General features: G+C 38.3%; 1 protein-coding gene across 1 annotated transcript in view; it reads left to right on the top strand.

Moving 5' to 3' along the window:
* The first annotated feature begins 475 nt into the window (after positions 1 to 475).
* NECAB3 (N-terminal EF-hand calcium binding protein 3) overlaps positions 476 to 19,681 on the top strand; it is a 386,730-nt gene continuing 367,524 nt past the window's right edge. Inside the window, exons 1-2 of the mRNA XM_053712842.1 lie at positions 476 to 595; positions 2,262 to 2,286. Of these exons, the coding sequence (XP_053568817.1) occupies positions 476 to 595; positions 2,262 to 2,286 (145 nt within the window). The remainder of the gene's footprint in view (positions 596 to 2,261; positions 2,287 to 19,681) is intronic.

The raw sequence follows: 19,681 nt of genomic DNA, 5'->3' as shown, positions 1-19,681 counted from the left end.
GATCCTAAGAATAGGAACTGCCTCAGCACAGCCTCCTTTGCTTTGGTATCTCAGTTTTTCATTACAGAATTGTCATTTGTGATCAGTACTTCACTTGATTTCAGTTGTCGTCCTCTGAGCTGCTGCTGACTTCTGCTGCTGCTTTACTACTGCATAGTGAGCCCTGCAGCTGTCTGTAATCTTGTGTTCTATACCTGTATCTATCTTGACACCAGAGCCCTGCACCTATCCCTAACCTATGCTCTGAAGCCTGCATCTGTTTATGCCTGACAACCTGATCACTACACTAATCTCTTCTGTAAATCCCAAGACTGCATCTATCTGTGACTTGCATCTTTATCTGTCTATCCCTGGGTTTTTGAACCTTGCTACTACTTTTGCTGTGAATCCTGATACTCCATCTATATCTGTCCGGCATCCTAAGCTTTAATCCTGATCGCACCTGTCTGCAGTTCACCTGGATCTCAGCTGCACTATGATGTCTTGTGCTGAGCTAATCACCATGTGCCTTCTATCTGCTAAACACTCCCAGGAGGGCAGGAACCATAGTGTTGCCCAACAGATCTCCAGCCAAGACTTGTCTATATTCCGAGATGTGAGTACAAATCAATTCTTATAATAAATGTAGAGGAATAATAACTATTAAATAGTGTGATATGTGATAACACCAAAGTAGTAGTGAAGAAATCTATCTATCTATCTATCTATCTATCTATCTATCTATCTATCTATCTATCTATCTCTCTCTCTCTCTCTCTCTCTCTCTCTCTCTCTCTCTCTCTCTCTCTCTCTCTCTCTCTCTCTCTCTCTCTCTCTCTCTCTCTCTATATATATATATATATATATATATATATATACACACACACACATATGCCCAAATAAACAATCATGTATAAACAAATAAAAACAAAACAAGGGCTTGCCTACGTTATTTTTTTATCAGCTTACAAAAATATATATATACAAACCTGTTTAATTAAATTTACCCTCAATCCCTGAAAAATAATGAGTAGATATTATTACTGTAACTCTCAAGCTGGTGTCCCATAGTGCACACTTGATGATATAAGCTCTTTGGCATAAGCTTTTTGTCTCTTTATGTTAATGAATTGCAGGATCATTTTTTATTTTTTGCTTTGTATTATTGTTGTAAACTCTGCAGTACAATATAGAATTGTACATACAAATTAGTGTAATGTGAAGATCTAAATGTATTTAACATCCAAGAGTGCTACAGTCACAACGTAGGATAGAACAGATGGAATGATGAAAGGATAGACTGTGTGAGAGAGGGAGAGAATAGCATGAAACAATAGATGAACAATAAGAGGATAAGAGCAGAGGGCAAAGAGAAACAGAATAAATGTAATGGGTTATATAATAAATATAATAAATAGATTAAAGTTCACATCATCTTTGCTATTGTAATCTGTTAAACTTATTTTAATGCTTGCAAAAGGGGTCAATAGCTCCACTACTGGCATTGAAGTTGCCCTGGGAAACACAATATATATTTATATATTTTTTGTATTTTTAAATATGTACGTGGAATTAGACTGAGGCCCATTTATCAGGCTCCGAATGGAGCTTGAGGGCCCGTGTTTCTGGCGAGTCTTCAGACTCGCCAGAAACGCAAGTTATGGAGCAGCGGTCTAAAGACTGCTGCTTCATAACCTGTCCGCCTGCTCTGATGAGGCAGACAGAGATCGCCACAATTTAACGCAATCGAGTATGATCGGGTTGTTTGACACCTCTCTGCTGGCGGCCGATTGGCCACGAGTCTGCAGGGGGCAGCGTTGCACCAGCAGCTCACAAGCTGGTGCAATGCTGAATACAGAGAGCGTATTGCTCTCCGCATTCAGCGATGTCTTTCGGACCTGATCCGCACTGTCGTATCAGGTCCGACAGACCTTTGTTAAATAGGCCTCTATGTCCTAATATTATTTATCTGGTAATTATTAATGTATGCCAGCTGATTCTTTTAAATTTGCACTTTTTATTATCTTGCAATCCATTATTTAAATCAGCAGTTGGAAATTGTTAGCAGTTGTTATCTGCATAGATGTTTAATATATTATTAACATTGTTGTAAATCAATACAATTATTAAGGAAAAAACAGTGTTCACAAGAAGGGCATGATTGGAGAGTGTGTATATGTATAAATGACACCAAAATATATTAATTGCAGTGTCCCATTGCATTTTAATCTTGGATCATGTTTAAAAATAGAAATGATATACCCATTTTCTTTTCTTTGCAGATATTCCGGCGAGCAGACAAGAATGGTAAGTTTAAATTACTATAATATAATAATATTACTCTTAGTATTCTAGGATCTGGATGCCTGTCATTATTTGATATTTGGGAGATATCCATAGCAATCATTTCTGAGCCTATGTTAGATAGGAAGAAACAAAAGGGAGAGATATATTTCCCATCAGACAAACCACAAAGCTGCCTAGGAGTAGCAGAGGGGTCTAATCCTAGCACTTAAAAGGTTTAACCTGTTCATTGCTGATCCATTTTATATCTCTGTGCTTAATCCATGTTTAGGCGTTTGCAGTCACTGAATTGAGGGGTCATTAAAGTCTGCATAGGTAATTAAAGGGACACTAAAGTCAAAATTAAGGTTTCATGATTCAGATAAAATATTTTAATTTAAAAAAAATACCCAAGATGCTTACATTATCAAAACGTGCACTTTTTTTTTTTTTAAATATTTATGCTTTCTGAGGCTCCAGCTCTTAGAGCTGCGGAAGCTGTTGGCGCTGAGTGGGCCAGCTCAATCATGGGACCGAGTGGCTCCAATGGACCCAGGCAGCACTTGACAAGAGGCAGAACTTCAGTAAGTCAGTCACTGTCAGACCCAGACCACTCCTGTCCTCTGTCTCGAGAAGTTGCAGGCTCCCAGGAGTATAACCTCATCCTGCACAAAGACAAAACTGTTTAGGGGCGCATTCAAGGTGGGACTAGTGCATCTCTTCCCTAACTTCCTTCCCAGTAATTGTGCAATTGTACATAAGCATTGGTTACATGCAGGTAGGCAGGATTAGTAAGGTCAGTGGCCAGACTAGTAGGTTGATATGCTAATCAGTAATGTTGCTACTTGGTGGGGGGCGTCATTGCATTCTCAGACCCAGACGGCACAATATCTTGAGCCAGCCTGGGCTCTACAGATAACTGATGATGATCATAATAATAATACTGACCATGTTCAAATAGGCACAGTGTATACGTATATGCATTTTGTGATTGGTTTATGGCTGTCGCATGATGCAGGGACAGGGAAATTTGCAACAACTTTGAAATTAGATAGAAAATATTCGACTGCTCTTTTTAAATTCAAAGTAAGTGCTATTACATTGTTCTTTTATGTGTATTTTTCAACTATTTAATTCTACTATATTTAGTGGTCCTTTAAGCACTGCATTGCAAAATGCCTACATACAAAATAAATATTTTAAACTTTATGAATGATATGTAAACCTACTTTTGAAAGCCATAGTGAGTAAACTTTATCTTATCTCCCTTAACCCCTTAACGACTGAGGACGTGCAGGGTACGTCCTCAGAAAAAAGGCAGTTAATGCCTGAGAACGTACCCTGCACGTCCTCAGTGTGGAAAGCAGCTGGAAGCGATCCTGCTCGCTTCCAGCTGCTTTCCGGTTATTGCAGTGATGCCTCGATATGGAGGCATCCTGCAATAACCTTTTTAAGTAATCCGGTGCAGAGAGAGCCACTCTGTGGCCCTTTCTGCACCGGAGATCGGTGGCTACCTGAGTTGGTGGGTGGGAGCCGGACCGGGAGGCGGGTGGCGGCCATCGATGGCCCTGTGGAAGTGAAGGGGGGCGGGATCGTGGGCGGGGGTGGCTGGGGGCGCGCACGGGTGCGCGCGCGTGCACGGGAGGGTGGGGGCGGGCGCGTGCACGGGGAGGGAGCGGGTGGGAACCGCTACACTGCAGAAAATGTGCAAATAAAAAAGATTAAGTAAATCGAAAAATAAAATAATCAGCAAAGTGGTGGGGGTTTGTCTGTGGGTGGGGGGGGGGGGGGGAAGCTACACTACAGAAAAAAAAAAACAAAGAGAAAAAAAACCACTTTTTATTGTAAACTGGGTACTGGCAGACAGCTGCCAGTACCCAAGATGGCCCCCAATAAGGCAGAGGGGAGGGTTAGAGAGCAGTTTTGGGGGGGATCAGGGAGGTTGGGGGCTAAGGGGGGGATCCTACACAGTAGCATATGTAAATATGCTAAAAAAAAAATTCATTTTTTTTTTAAAACCCTTTTATTTTAGTACTGGCAGACTTTCTGCCAGTACTTAAGATGGCGGGGACAATTGTGGGGTGGGGGAGGGAAGGGAGCTGTTTGGGAGGGATCAGGGGGTGGGATGTGTCAGATGGGAGGCTGATCTCTACACTAAAGCTAAAATTAACCCTGCAAGCTCACTACAAACTCCCTAATTAACCCTTTCACTGCTAGCCATAATACACGTGTGAGGCGCAACAGGATTTAGTGGCCTTCTAATTACCAGAAAGCAACGCCAAAGTCATATATGTCTGCTATTTCTGAACAAAGGGGATCCCAGACAAGCATTTACAACCATTTGTGCCATAATTGTACAAGCTGTTTGTAAATGATTTCAGTGAGAAACCTAAAATTGTGAAAAATTTTACGTTTTTTTTAATTTGATCGCATTTGGCGGTGAAATGGTGGCATGAAATATACCAAAATGTGCCTAGATCAATACTTGGGGTTGTCTACTACACTACACTAAAGCTAAAATTAACCCTACAAGCTCCCTAAAAGCTCCCTAATTAACCCCTTAACTGCTGGGCATGATACACTTGTGGTGCGCAGTGGCATTTAGCGGCCTTCTAATTACCAAAAAGCAACGCCAAAGCCATATATGTGTGCTATTTCTGAACAAAGGGGATCCCAGAGAAGAATTTACAACCATTTATGCCATAATTGCACAAGTTGTTTGTAAATAATTTCAGTGAGAAACCTAAAGTTTGTGAAAAAATTTGTGAAAAAGTGAACAATTTTTTGTATTTGATCGCATTTGGCGGTGAAATGGTGGCATGAAATATACCAAAATTGGCCTAGATCAATACTTTGGGATGTCTACTAAAAAAAAATATATAAATGTCAAGGGATATTCAGGTATTCCTGAAAGATATCAGTGTTCTAATGTGACTAGCGCTAATTTTGGAAAAAAATGGTTTGGAAATAGCAAAGTGCTACTTGTATTTATGGCCCTATAACTTGCAAAAAAAGCAAAGAACATGTAAACATTGGGTATTTCTAAACTCAGGACAAAATTTAGAAACTATTTAGCATGGGTGTTTTTTGGTGGTTTTAGATATGTAACAGATTTTGGGGGTCAAAGTTAGAAAAAGTGTGTTTTTTTTCCATTTTTCCTCATATTTTATCATTTTTTTTATAGTAAATTATAAGATATGATGAAAATAATGGTATCTTTAGAAAGTCCATTTAATGGCGAGAAAAACGGTATATAATATGTGTGGGTACAGTAAATGAGTAAGAAGAAAATTACAGCTAAACACAAACACCGCAAAAATGTAAAAATAGCCTTGGTCCCAAACGGACAGAAAATGGAAAAGTGCTCTGGTCACTAAGGGGTTAATTATGGTGAGATAGGACTCACTATAAATAAATGTGTATGCTGCTCTAACTAATCACTTTTTCCACCATTTAAAGGGACAGTCAAGTCCACAAAAAAACTTTCATGATTTAAATTGGGCATGCAATTTTAAACAACTTCCCAATTTACTTTTATCACCAATTTTGCTTTGTTCTCTTGGTATTCTTAGTTGAAAGCTAAACCTAGGAGGTTCATATGCTAATTTCTTAGACCTTGAAGACTGTCTCTAATCTTAATACATTTTGACCACTAGAGGGCATTAGTTCACATGTTTCATATAGATAACATTGAGCTCATGCACATAAAGTGACCTAGGAGTGAGCACTGATTGGCTAAACTGCATGTCTGTCAAAAGAACTGAAATAAGGGGGCAGTCAGCAGAGGCTTAGATACAAGATAATTACAGAGGTAAAACATGTATTATTATAACTGTGTTGGATATGCAAAACTAGGGAATGGGTAATAAAGGGATTATCTTTCTTTTTAAACAACAAAAATTCTGGTGTTGACTGTCCCTTTAACAATATGAATCATTATTTTTTTTTGTTAGCCGATCATAAGTGTCCTTTTGTATAGGGTACATGATAAACTATGTGTGTCATTATTTTATAACAGCCATCAAACATTTTATGATTCCAGTATCAATTTACCTTCTCTAAACATCAAAGTCTATGGCCTAGATTTGGAGTTATGTCGGTAACGACCCGCGTAGCTAACGCCGGCTTTTTTCTGGCCGCACCATAAAAATAACTCTGGTATTGATAGTCCACAAAAAGGCTGCGTTAGGCTCCAAAAAAGGAGCGTAGAGCATTTTTAACGCAGCTTCAACTCTCGATACCAGAGTTGCTTACGCAAGCGGCCAGCCTCAAAAACGTGCTCGTGCACGATTCCCCCATAGGAAACAATGGGGCTGTTTGAGCTGAAAAAAAACCTAACGCCTGCAAAAAAGCCTCGTTCAGCTCTTAACGCAGCCCCATTGTTTGCTATGGGGAAACACTTCCTACGTCTGCACCTAACACCCTAACATGTACCCCGAGTCTAAACACCCCTAACCTTACACTTATTAACCCCTTATCTGCCGCCCCCGCTATCGCTGACCCCTGCATATTATTTTTAACCCCTAATCTGCCGCTCCGTAAACCGCCGCTACTTACATTATCCTTATGTACCCCTAATCTGCTGCCCCTAACACCGCCGACCCCTATATTATATTTATTAACCCCTAATCTGCCCCCCACAACGTCGCCTCCACCTAACTACACTTATTAACCCCTAATCTGCCGAGCGGACCTGAGCGCTACTATAATAAAGTTATTAACCCCTAATCCGCCGCACTAACCCTATAATAAATAGTATTAACCCCTAATCTGCCCTCCCTAACATCGCCGACACCTAACTTCAAACATTAACCCCTAATCTGCCGACCGGAGCTCACCGCTACTATAATAAATGTATTAACCCCTAAAGCTAAGTCTAACCCTAAAACTAACACCCCCCTAAGTTAAATATAATTTTTATCTAACGAAATTAATTAACTCTTATTAAATAAATTATTCCTATTTAAAGCTAAATACTTACCTGTAAAATAAATCCTAATATAGCTACAATATAAATTATAATTACATTGTAGCTATTTTAGGATTTATATTTATTTTACAGGTAACTTTGTAATTATTTTAACCCGGTACGATAGCTATTAAATAGTTAATAACTATTTAATAGTTACCTAGTTAAAATAATTACAAAATTACCTGTAAAATAAATCCTAACCTAAGTTACAATTAAACCTAACACTATACTATCATTAAATTAATTAAATAAAATACCTACAATTACCTACAATTAAACCTAACACTACACTATCAATAAATAAATTAAATACAATTCCTACAAATAACTACAATGAAATAAACTAACTAAAGTACAAAAAATAAAAAAGAACTAAGTTACAAAAAATAAAAAAATATTTACAAACATAAGAAAAATATTACAACAATTTTAAACTAATTACACCTACTCTAAGCCCCCTAATAAAATAACAAAGACCCCCAAAATAACAAAATGCCCTACCCTATTCTAAATTACTACATTTCAAAGCTCTTTTACCTTACCAGCCCTGAACAGGGCCCTTTGCGGGGCATGCCCCAAGAAATTCAGCTCTTTTGCCTGTAAAAAAAAACATACAATACCCCCCCCCAACATTACAACCCACCACCCACATACCCCTAATCTAACCCAAACCCCCCTTAAATAAACCTAACACTAAGCTCCTGAAGATCTTCCTACCTTGTCTTCACCCTACCAGGTTCACCGATCCGTCCTGAAGAGCTCCTCCGATGTCCTGATCCAAGCCCAAGCGGGGGGCTGAAGATGTCCATGATCCGGCTGAAGTCTTCATCCAAGCGGGAGCTGAAGAGGTCCATGATCCGGATGAAGTCTTCTATCAACGGCATCTTCAATCTTCTTTCTTCCGTATCTATCTTGCAGACCTCCGACGCGGAACATCCTCTTCTCCCGATGCCTACTAGCCGAATGACAGTTCCTTTAAGGGACGTCATCCAAGATGGCGTCCCTCGAATTCCGATTGGCTGATAGAATTCTATCAGCCAATCGGAATTAAGGTAGGAATATTCTGATTGGCTGATGGAATCAGCCAATCAGAATCAAGTTCAATCCGATTGGCTGATTCGATCGGCCAATCAGATTGAGCTCGCATTCTATTAATTATATTTAACTTAGGGGGGTGTTAGTGTTAGGGTTAGACTTAGCTTTAGGGGTTAATACATTTATTATAGTAGCGGTGAGCTCCGGTCGGCAGATTAGGGGTTAATGTTTGAAGTTAGGTGTCGGCGATGTTAGGGAGGGCAGATTAGGGGTTAATACTATTTATTATAGGGTTAGCTCGGCAGATTAGGGGTTAATAAGTGTAGGCAGGTGGAGGCGACGTTGTGGGGGGCAGATTAGGGGTTAATAAATATAATACAGGGGTCGGCGGTGTTAGGGGCAGCAGATTAGGGGTACATAAGTATAACGTAGGTGGCGGTCGGCAGATTAGGGGTTAAAAAAATGTATTCGAGTGTCGGCGATGTGGGGGGACCTCGGTTTAGGGGTACATAGGTAGTTTATGGGTGTTAGTGTACTTTAGAGTACAGTAGTTAAGAGCTTTATGAACCGCCGTTAGCCCAGAAATCTCTTAACTACTGACTTTTTTCCTGCGGCTGGAGTTTTGTCGTTAGATATCTAACGCTCACTTCAGCCACGACTCTAAATACCGGAGTTAGAAAGATCCCATTGAAAAGATAGGATACGCAATTTACGTAAGGGGATCTGCGGTATGGAAAAGTTGCGGCTGAAAAGTGAGCGTTAGACCCTATTTTGAGTGACTCCAAATACCGGAGTTAGCCTAAAACCAGCGTTAGGAGCCTCTAACGCTGGTTTTCACGGCTAACGTCAAACTCCAAATCTAGGCCTATGTTTCTATCCCAACATTTTCCAATAAGTATTTTAACCAGGAAGCTCTTCAGTTTATTTTTGGCCATGTTGTACCTTCTTGCATTTGCAGAAAAAGTTGAATAAAATAGCCTTGCATTGCTTTTCACATGATTATTATATCTGAAGTCATTTAAATGTTTTAGAAAACCCTGCAATAACTCACTTTTCAAATACTTTTGGGACCCAGTAACACCCTATATAACTAGGGTTGCCAGCTGCCCTCCACAAAAATACTAGACAATCTGTGGGCAACTCTGGACAATGGTAGATGGGGTCACATAATGTCCCCCAAAAGCTCTACCTTAAATCCCCACTCTTGATCCCACCACCAAGCATCTTTTTCACAACTGAGCAGTTATTTTCCCCCTTGTCTGCCAGTAACATAAAATTAAATTGCTGTACCTCTTTGGCTGACATTAACAAACATAAACAGAAGTGATTTGATCCCGTTGTCTGCCCCCCTTCTTTCTGCTCCGTATAAGTAATTAATTGAGATATAGGAGGCCCTTTACATTCACTCAGAGGGCTAGATTACAAGTGGAGCACTAAATTATTGTGCCCCCACAAACAGGCAAATTTGCCCATTTGTGAGAGTGCAATAATTAACCAGCCATTACAAGTGGCTCGTTATTGGTACCGTGAGCTCCAAATCCCCTCAAAATAGAGGGCATTGTAGGTTGTTTTTTTTTAAATGTACCTTTTTTAAATTAAAAACAACTTCACTAGGCAGGTTTGGGACTTTAAAGTTGGTGGGAGTGGGGTGTTAGAAAAAAAATGGCACTGAAGATTGCCTTTAAATTGTGCCCATTTACGGTTGTGCGATAAATAACCAGCCGTTTCAGAGGTCAGACCTCTGGTTAATTTTCAAAATAACCCCCAATTGCCCCCAAAATAAAGAATATTCTGAAAAAACAGTTTGCAGTGTGTAAGAAAAAAAAATGGGACTGAAAAGTGCCTTTACATTGCGGTCTATGAGGACTGTGTATAAATATATATGTATATATTCATATAGATATATATTTACAAACTGCTGCCCAGCACTGCACGACTTACCCTCTTCGCTGCGCTAGTTCTCATGCTGTGTCTGATGGCATGAGAACAAGGTTCCTATTGTCTTATACTGGATTTTAATATTGAAACTGTAAAGTGTGAACCCACTACCTCGCAAAATTGTATAAGATTGTGCCTTTATATTCAGGTTTTTAGAGGGGACACTATACAGTGATGAGCAGATTCTACAGTAATGTAGTCATTAGACATGTGTGTTTTTGTTTCGGCTGAATTAAGTTTTTTGCCGAATTTTGACCGATTCGGAGATTCGAATGTATCTGAATTTCCGAATCGGAAAATTCCAAAAAATTCCAAAAATGAATAAATCAGTTTCTGAATTTTCGGATCCATTATACATATTTGGAATTTTTCATTGTTCTAATCTAAACCGCAGTGCCAGTTCCCCGACATCGCCGACACTAAGTAAATCACTAAATAAAGCTATTAACCCCTAAACCACAGTTCCCCGACATTGCTGACACTAAACCTATTAACCCCTAAACCGCAGTTCCCAAACATCGCCAAAACTAACTAAACCTATTAACCCCTAAACCCCAGTTGCCTGACATCGCTGACACTAACTAAACCTATTAACCCCTAAACCGCCGACCCCCACATCGCAACAACCTAAATTAAACTATATTAACCCCTAAACCTAACACCCCCTAACTTTAACATAATTAAAATAGACCTAAATTAAAGTTACAATTATTAGCTAACTACCTATTTAAAAATAAATACAAACTTACCTGTGAAATAAAAATAAAACCTAAGCTAGCCACAATATAACTATTTACTAACTACCTAGTTAAAATAAATACAACTTACCTGTGAAATAAAACCTAAGCTTAAACTAATAAATCCTAACATTACAAAAAAATGTAAAACTACAATTACAAAAAAGAATAAACACTAAAATTACAAAAAATAAAAAAACTACCATTACGAAAAATAACAAAATTATCCAAAATAATAAAAATTATTCCTATTCTAATACCCCATTAAAAAACAAAACCAAACCCCACCCCAACATAAAAAAACCTAATCTATAATAAACTACCAAGGGACATCAAAAGGGTCTTTTGTAGGGCATTGCCCTAAAGTTAAACTGCTCTTTTGCAAACAAATAAAAACAAACACCCCCTAACATTACAAACCCCCACCCCCCAAACCCACAAAACAAAAACAAAAATAATCTACCCATTGCCCTGAAAAGGGCATTTGTTTGGGCATTCCGCTCTTTTACTGCCCATAAAAGGGCATTCAGCTCTTTTTCGGCCCAAAACCCTAATCTAAAAAAAAAAAAAAAAAAAAAAAAAAAACGCCAAAAAAATAACTAACACTAACCCCAAAATCGGTACTCACAGTTGCTGAAGTACAGCAGAAGATCTTCATCCCAGCGGTGAAGCATCTTCATCCAGGTGGCTCCATCTTCATCCATCGCAAGACTTACATCTTCCTCATCCCTGCGGAGGCGGAGCGGTAAATGTGCGGAGGCGGAGGTCCATAAGTTTGACGTGGAGGTCCTCTTCATGCGATCGTCCGCCACACACTGAGGATTCAATGCAAGGTTCCCCTTTAATATTGGGGGCCTTGGTAGTTTATTATAGATTAGGTTTTTTTTTACTTTGGGGTGTTTTTTTTTTTTAAAAAAACAAGGTATTAGAATAGGAATAATTTTTATTGTTTTGGATAATTTCGTTTGTTATTTTTTGCAATGGTAGTTTTTTTTTGTAATTTTAGTATTTATTATTTTTTGTAATTGTAGTTTTAATTTTTTATTAATGCTTATGTTGTTTTTTATTTTGTAGTAATGTTAGGTTTTATTAGTGTAAGCAAACGCCTAGGTTTAGAGTTCTGCGTTAGCCGTCAAAACCAGCGTTAGGGGGTCCTAACGCTGTTTTTTACCGCTCGCTGGTATTTAGAGTCAGGCAGGAAAGGGTCTAACGCTCACTTTCCAGCCGCGACTTTTCCATACCGTAGATCCCCCTACGCCAATTGCGTATCCTATCTTTTCAATGGGATCTTTCTAACGCTGGTATTTAGAGTCTTGGCTGAAGTGAGCATTAGAACTCTAACGGCAAGATTCCAGCCGCAGAGAAAAGCCAGGAGTTAAGAGCTTTCTGGGCTAACGCCGGTTCATAAAGCTCTTAACTACTGTGCTCTAAAGTACACTAACACCCATAAACTACCTATGTACCCCTAAACCGAGGCCCCCCCACATCGCCGCCTCTCTATTAATTTTTTTTAACCCCTAATCTGCCGACCGCACACTGCTGCCACCTACATTATCCCTATGTACCCCTAATCTGCTGCCCCTAACACCGCCGACACCTACATAATATTTATTAACCCCTAATCTGCCCCCCCCCATGTCGCTGCTACCTACCTACAATTATTAACCCCTAATCTGCCGACCGGACCTCACCACTACTATAATAAATGTATTAACCCCTAAAGCTAAGTCTAACCCTAACACCCCCCTAAGTTAAATATACTTTTTATCTAACGAAATAAAATAAATCTTATTAAATAAATTATTCCTATTTAAAGCTAAATACTTACCTGCAAAATAAACCCTAATATAGCTACAATATAAATAATAATTATATTGTAGCTATTTTAGGATTAATATTTATTTTACAGGCAACTTTGTATTTATTTTAACTAGGTACAATAGCTATTAAATAGTTATTAACTAGTTAATAACTACCTAGCTAAAAGAAATACAAAATTACCAGTAAAATAAATCCTAACCTAAGTTACAATTAAACCTAACACTACACTATCATTAAATAAATTAAATACAAATACCTACAAATAAATACAAATAAATACACTAACTAAAGTACAAAAAATAAAAAAATAATTTACAAACATAAAAATATTATAACAATTTTAAGCTAATTACACCTACTCTAAGCCCCCTAATAAAATAACAAAGCCCCCCAAAATAAAAAAATGCCCTACCCTATTCTAAAATAAAAATTGTAAAGCTCTTTTACCTTACCAGCCCCAAAGAATTCTGCTCTTTTGCCTGTAAAAAAAAAAAACATACAATGCCCCCCCAACATTACAACCCACCACCCACATACCCCTAATTTAACCCAAACCCACCTTAAATAAACCTAACACTACCCCCCTGAAGATCTTCCTACCTTGAGTCGTCTTCACTCAGCCGAGCCGAATTCTTCATCCAATCCGGGCGATGTCTTCATCCAAGCGGGGGCTGAAGAAGTCCATCATCCGGCTGAAGTCTTCATCCAAGCGGGGGCTGAAGAGGTCCATCATCCGGCTGAAGTCTTCTATCAAGCGGCATCTTCAATCTTCTTTCTTCCGGCTCCATCTTCATCCCGCCGACGCGGAACATCCTTCCTCCACGACGAACTCCCGATGAATGAAGGTTCCTTTAAGGGGCGTCATCCAAGATGGCGTCCCTCGAATTCCAATTGGCTGATAGGATTCTATCAGCCAATCGGAATTAAGGTAGGAAAATTGATTGGCTGATTCAATCAATTTTCCTACCTTAATTCCGATTGGCTGATCAGCCAATCGGAATTCGAGGGACGCCATCTTGGATGATGTCCCTTAAAGGAACCTTCATTCGTTGGGAGTTGTGGAGGAAGAATGTTCCGCGTCGGCGGGATGAAGATGGAGCCAGAAGAAAGAAGATTGAAGATGCTGCTTGATAGAAGACTTCAGCCGGATGATGGACCTCTTCAGCCCCCGCTTGGATGAAGACTTCAGCCTGATGATGGACCTCTTCAGCCCCCGCTTGGATGAAGACTTCAGCTGGATGATGGACCTCTTCAGCCCCCGCTTGGATGAAGACTTCAGCCGGATAATTGACCTCTTGGATGAAGAATTCGGCTTGGCTGAGTGAAGACGACTCAAGGTAGGAAGATCTTCAGGGGGATAGTGTTAGGTTTATTTAAGGGGGGTTTGGGTTAGATTAGGGGTATGTGGGTGGTGGGTTGTAATGTTGGGGGAGGGGTATTGTATGTTTTTTTTTACAGGCAAAAGAGCAGAATTCTTTGGGGCATGCCCCGCAAAAGGCCCTTTTAAGGGCTAGTAAGGTAAAAGAGCTTTACAATTTTTATTTTAGAATAGGGTAGGGCATTTTTTTATTTTGGGGGGCTTTGTTATTTTTTTAGGGGGCTTAGAGTAGGTGTAATTAGTTTAAAATTCTTGTAATCTTTTTTTATTTTTGGTAATTTAGTGTTTGTTTGTTTTTTGTAATTTAGTTTAGTTGACATAATTGTAGGTAATTGTAGGTAGTTTATTTAATTAATTTATTGGTAGTGTTAGGTTTAATTGTAACTTAGTAGGGATTTATTTTACAGGTAATTTTGTAATTATTTTAACTAGGTAGCTATTAAATAGTTATTAACTATTTAATAGCTATTGTACCTGGTTAAAATAAATACAAAGTTGCCTGTAAAATAAATATTAATCCTAAAATAGCTACAATATAATTATTATTTATATTGTAGCTATATTAGGGTTTATTTTACAGGTAAGTATTTAGCTTTAAATAGGAATAATTTATTTAATAAGATCTATTTTTTTTCGTTAGATAACAATTATATTTAACTTAGGGGGGGTTTTAGGGTTAGACTTAGCTTTAGGGGTTAATACATTTATTATAGTAGCGGTGAGGTCCGGTCGGCAGATTAGGGCTTAATAATTGTAGGTAGGTAGCGGCGACGTTGGGTGCAGATTAGGGGGTAATAAATATAATATAGGGGTCGGCGGGGGTTAGGGGCAGCAGATTAAGGGTTCATAGGGATAACGTAGGTTGCGGCGGTGTACGGAGCGGCAGATTAGGGGTTAAAAATAATATGCAGGGGTCGTCAGATTAGGGTTTAATAAGTGTAAGGTTAGGGGTGTTTAGACTCGGGGTACATGTTAGGGTGTTAGGTGCAGACTTAGGAAGTGTTTCCTCATAGGAAACAATGGGGCTGCGTTAGGAGCTGAACGCTGCTTTTTTGCAGGTGTTAGGTTTTTTTTCAGCTCAAACGGCCCCGTTGTTTCCTATGGGGGAATCGTGCACGAGCACGTTTTTGAAGCTGGCCGCGTCCGTAAGCACCGCTGGTATTGAGAGTTGCAGTGGCGGTAAATTATGCTCTACGCTCCCTTTTTGGAGCCTAACGCAGCCCTTCTGTGAACTCTAAATACCAGCAGTATTTAAAAGGTGCGGGGGGAAAAATACACGCGTAGCTAACGCACCCCTTTGGCCGCAGAACTCTAAATCTATCCGTTAGGTTTTATTTTTATTTCACAGGTAAGTTTGTATTTATTTTAACTAGGTAGTTAGTAAATAGTAATATTGTAGCTAGCTTAGGTTTTATTTTTATTTCACAGGTAAGTTTTGTATTTATTTTTAAATAGGTAGTTAGTTAATAATTGTAACTTTAATTTAGGTCTATTTTAATTATTTTAGGTTTAGGGGTTAATATAGTTTAATTTAGGTTGTTGCAATGTGGGGGCTGGCGGTTTAGGGGTTAATAGGTTTAGTTAGTGTTGGCAATGTCGGGGAACTGTGGTTTAGGGGTTAATAGGTTTAGTTAGTGCCGGCAATGTTTGAGAACAGCAGTTTAGGGGTTAATAGGTTTAGTTAGTGTAGGCGATGTTTGGGAACTGCGGTTTAGGGGTTAGTGATGTCGGGGAACTGTGGTTTAGGGGTTAATAGGTTTAGTTAGTGTTGGCAATGCAGGGGGGTGGTTTAGGGGTTAATATGTTTAGGTAGTGTTGGTGATGTGGGGGGATGCGGTTTAGGGGTTAATAGTCTTAGTTAATGTCGGTGATGTTGGGGGGGTGTGGTTTAGGGGTTAATAGGTTTAGGTAGAGTTGGCGATGTATAGGGATGTGTGGTTTAGGGATTAATAGCTTTATTTAGTGTCCGCGATGTGGGTGGTGGCGGTTTTAGATAATTTTGTTTCGGCAATCGCTGGCAAATTAGTTATGTTAAATTAAATTGTTTTTTCGGATTGTTTCGTTTTTTCGGATCTATTCTTTATTCATATGCATTATTCTATTCTAAACTTCCGAATAGAATAATGCACATGAATAAACAATGGATCCGAAAAAACGATTAACTTAACTAATTTGCCGAAACAATTTTTCTTTTAAACCTTAACTAAACTATTTTGCCGAAACATAATTATTTATCTAATGAAAACGAAACAAAACAATTTTTTTGCGACGCACATGTCTAGTAGTAATTATAAGTTAATTATTACCTTTTAACTCTATCACTGTCACTGTTAATAAATAAATTAGCACAGGGTTTGTTAATATTCTTCTTATCTGTAGTCTTCATTTGAAATATTTTGTTATGGTCACCAAACACTAGCATATTGGTGTTGGTAAATAAATTATTACAGTGAAGAAACACTTTACTTTTCAGTATAAATAACAAAAGAAAAACCTACTGCATTAGTTTGCACGTATTAGTTGCAAACAAAATTATTTCTGCATCTCTTACCTCTTGAAAGGTTGAGCGCAGCCTATGAGAGGTGTTTTACTTTAGTCTTATTATTAGAATTTGTGTCTCTAGCATGACATCCTTGTAGCTTTAAATAAATGAATTAATATTTGATTACCAGCATTTTCTGTTTAAAAGGTCTTATAGCATATAGATATACTGTATGTGTGAGATTTACACCTTAGCAATATTGTGGTATTGTGTTTAAAAACCCTTGCTCCTTTAAACATAAACTCTTCAGTATATTTGCGGACACTATATCTCCTGTATACTGTAAGTCTTGGCTATTAAATTCCCTATCTCATCGGTACACAAAGCCTCTGTTACATGCAGTTGGAATAACAAGACAATCATTTATTACTACACAGATGGTTAGTTGTTAAAAGTACTCTGGATAGTTGTTAAAGTATTCAGGGCAGAGAAAAATTGCTGCATTTTATCCACACAGTAATAAATTGTGTTGCTTTGTGGGGTGGACGGACCTCCTGAGATATCTCTTTCTAGGGGCTTCACAGAGCTAAATAGTGCAAAGGATATAGCTGAATGTACATTCAGTATAGAGAGGCACTGGGAAATAAAAAGTACAACAGTGAATGTGGAGAGAAAAACAAAAGCAAAAAGTAGGTTATGGTGATAAAAATAGAAAGAAAGACATTTCAAGATAGAGAGAAAGACAAGGTAGGTTGATGGATAAATGAAACTGACTATGGCGATATGTTATCTGAAACTGACAAAGAAAGAGATCATCTTGCTGCCCAAGGAAGATTCAGATTCACCTGTTTAGCTAATGCCCAGTGGAATGTTCTTGCAAAATCCCGTGCCTCATTTGGATGTTACTGTGCATTAAAAAATTTGCTTAGACACCAAAATTTCATGCTATTACCTCTTGCTTCCTTATGCAGGATGTGCAGTGTTTTGTAATCTCCCCTCAGGAAAATAAACATGACATAAAAGAATATCTTTGATACAGTTATTTTAGTCAAGAAACACCAATTAGTTTGGCAAACTCAACTAGATTTTATACAAAACATCGTCTATTTGCATTTAAATTCAAACATTATGGTAATCCTTAGGATTAATGCACTAAATTACTGGAATTTAATGAAATAAACATAAATATTCATACTGAGATAGTGTATATATAAAAAAAACTTGAAGTAACATGCTGAGGTGGTAAAATCTAAATTTGTATTTCTCAAATTCAGGACTCTTGAATATACATTTGTTTAATTATAGTTTTATCTTGAACAGTTACTTACTTGTTATTCAGTTAGCAAATGACAGTCAAAGGGACACTGGGTATTAAAATTTGTTTATGACACAATAAAATAACCAGTAGATTAACTAAATGCTATTCCTCTAACTTTGCTTAATATGCCTTTATTTGGAATAAGTACTAAGAGAGTTCTTCCTTTATCCGATATTTTGTTCATAACCTTTCTGTTATGAACAAATGTAAGTTTCCTAAAAGCAATATATAAATATACACATACACAGGGCTCAAAATTTAAAGACCTAAGCTACTAGCCAGGACAAAATGTTACTCGCCACGTCTAATCCCACCCACACCCACTACTCCCCGCCCTCTTTGCATATTATTATTATTCTTTATGTATAAAACGCCCAAACTTTGGAAAACTGCAAGAGTAGTGCCTATCCATAAAAGTGGGGAGTTAACCTTGGTTTCTAACTATCGCCCTATATCATTGCTCCCAGTATTATCAGAAATTTTAGAAAAATGCGTCAATATGCAAGTATATGTGAGTACTACCAACAATCTAACTATCTGACCCCTGATCAATCAGGTTTTTGCCCAAATCACTCAACTACAACTGCCCTCCTAAAAGTTTGCAACGATATCCAGACTGGCATGGAACAAGGAGACCTAACTGGAGCTATTTTCCTTGATTTTGCAAAGGCCTTTGACACAGTAGACCAAGACATACTACTGCTCAAACTAAAAAACTCAGGTATTGGTGATCGTCCACTAACCTGGTTTCGATGATATGTATCGGATCGATCACACTATGTCTCCATTTCTGACAGCGACTCCCTCCCTCAGTCACGTGTGGTGTTCCCCAAGGTTCCATTCTCGGCCCCCTACTATTCACATTATTTATAAATGATCTGCCTAATGTCTGCAAATCCTCAACTGTACACATGTATGCAGATGACACAGTAATCTTTGCAAACAATTCCAATCTGCCGCAGCTTGAAGCAGTGCTCCAAGACCAGTTCACAGAGGTAGAAAAGTGGATCTCAAAAAACAAACTCTTCCTAAACACTGAGAAAACTGTCACAATGATCTTTGGAACGGGACCTAAATTACACAAATTACAAAATTCCCATCTACGCATCAAATCAAAATCCAATTGCACACTGACTGCAGTCCACTCTTTCAAATACTTGGGTACGTTGTTAGACCCCAATCTATCTTTTGGCCTCCACATAGAAAAACTTGCATCCAAACTTTATCCAAAACTAGGTGCCCTGTACAGAAACAAATCCTACCTCAGCCCTACAGTAAAGGAAAAGATTATACAGCAAATGCTGATGCCTATTATGGATTACGGGGACGTAGTATATGCACCTGCACCGCAAACTCACCTTAAAGGACCAGTCAACACATTAGATTTGCATAATCAACAAATGCAAGATAACAAGACAATGCAATAGCACTTAGTCTGAACTTCAAATGAGTAGTAGATTTTTTTATAACAAATTTCAAAGTTATGTATATTTCCACTCCCCTTGTACCATGTGATAGCAATCAGCCAATCACAAATGCATATACGTATAGTCTGTGAATTCTTGCACATGCTCAGTAGGATCTGGTGACTCAAAAATTGTAAATATAAAAGACACTGCACATTTTTATTAATGGAAGTAAATTGGAAAGTTGTTTAAAATTACATGCTGTATCTGAATCATGAAAATTTAATTTAACCTGAGTGTCCCTTTAATAAACTTAATACATTGTATAACTC

This window comes from Bombina bombina, chromosome 1 (assembly GCF_027579735.1).
Source record: "Bombina bombina isolate aBomBom1 chromosome 1, aBomBom1.pri, whole genome shotgun sequence".
Classification (NCBI taxonomy): Eukaryota; Metazoa; Chordata; class Amphibia; order Anura; family Bombinatoridae; genus Bombina; species Bombina bombina.
Note: the sequence above shows the minus strand (reverse complement) of the source record. Positions and strands in the feature narration are given on the sequence as shown.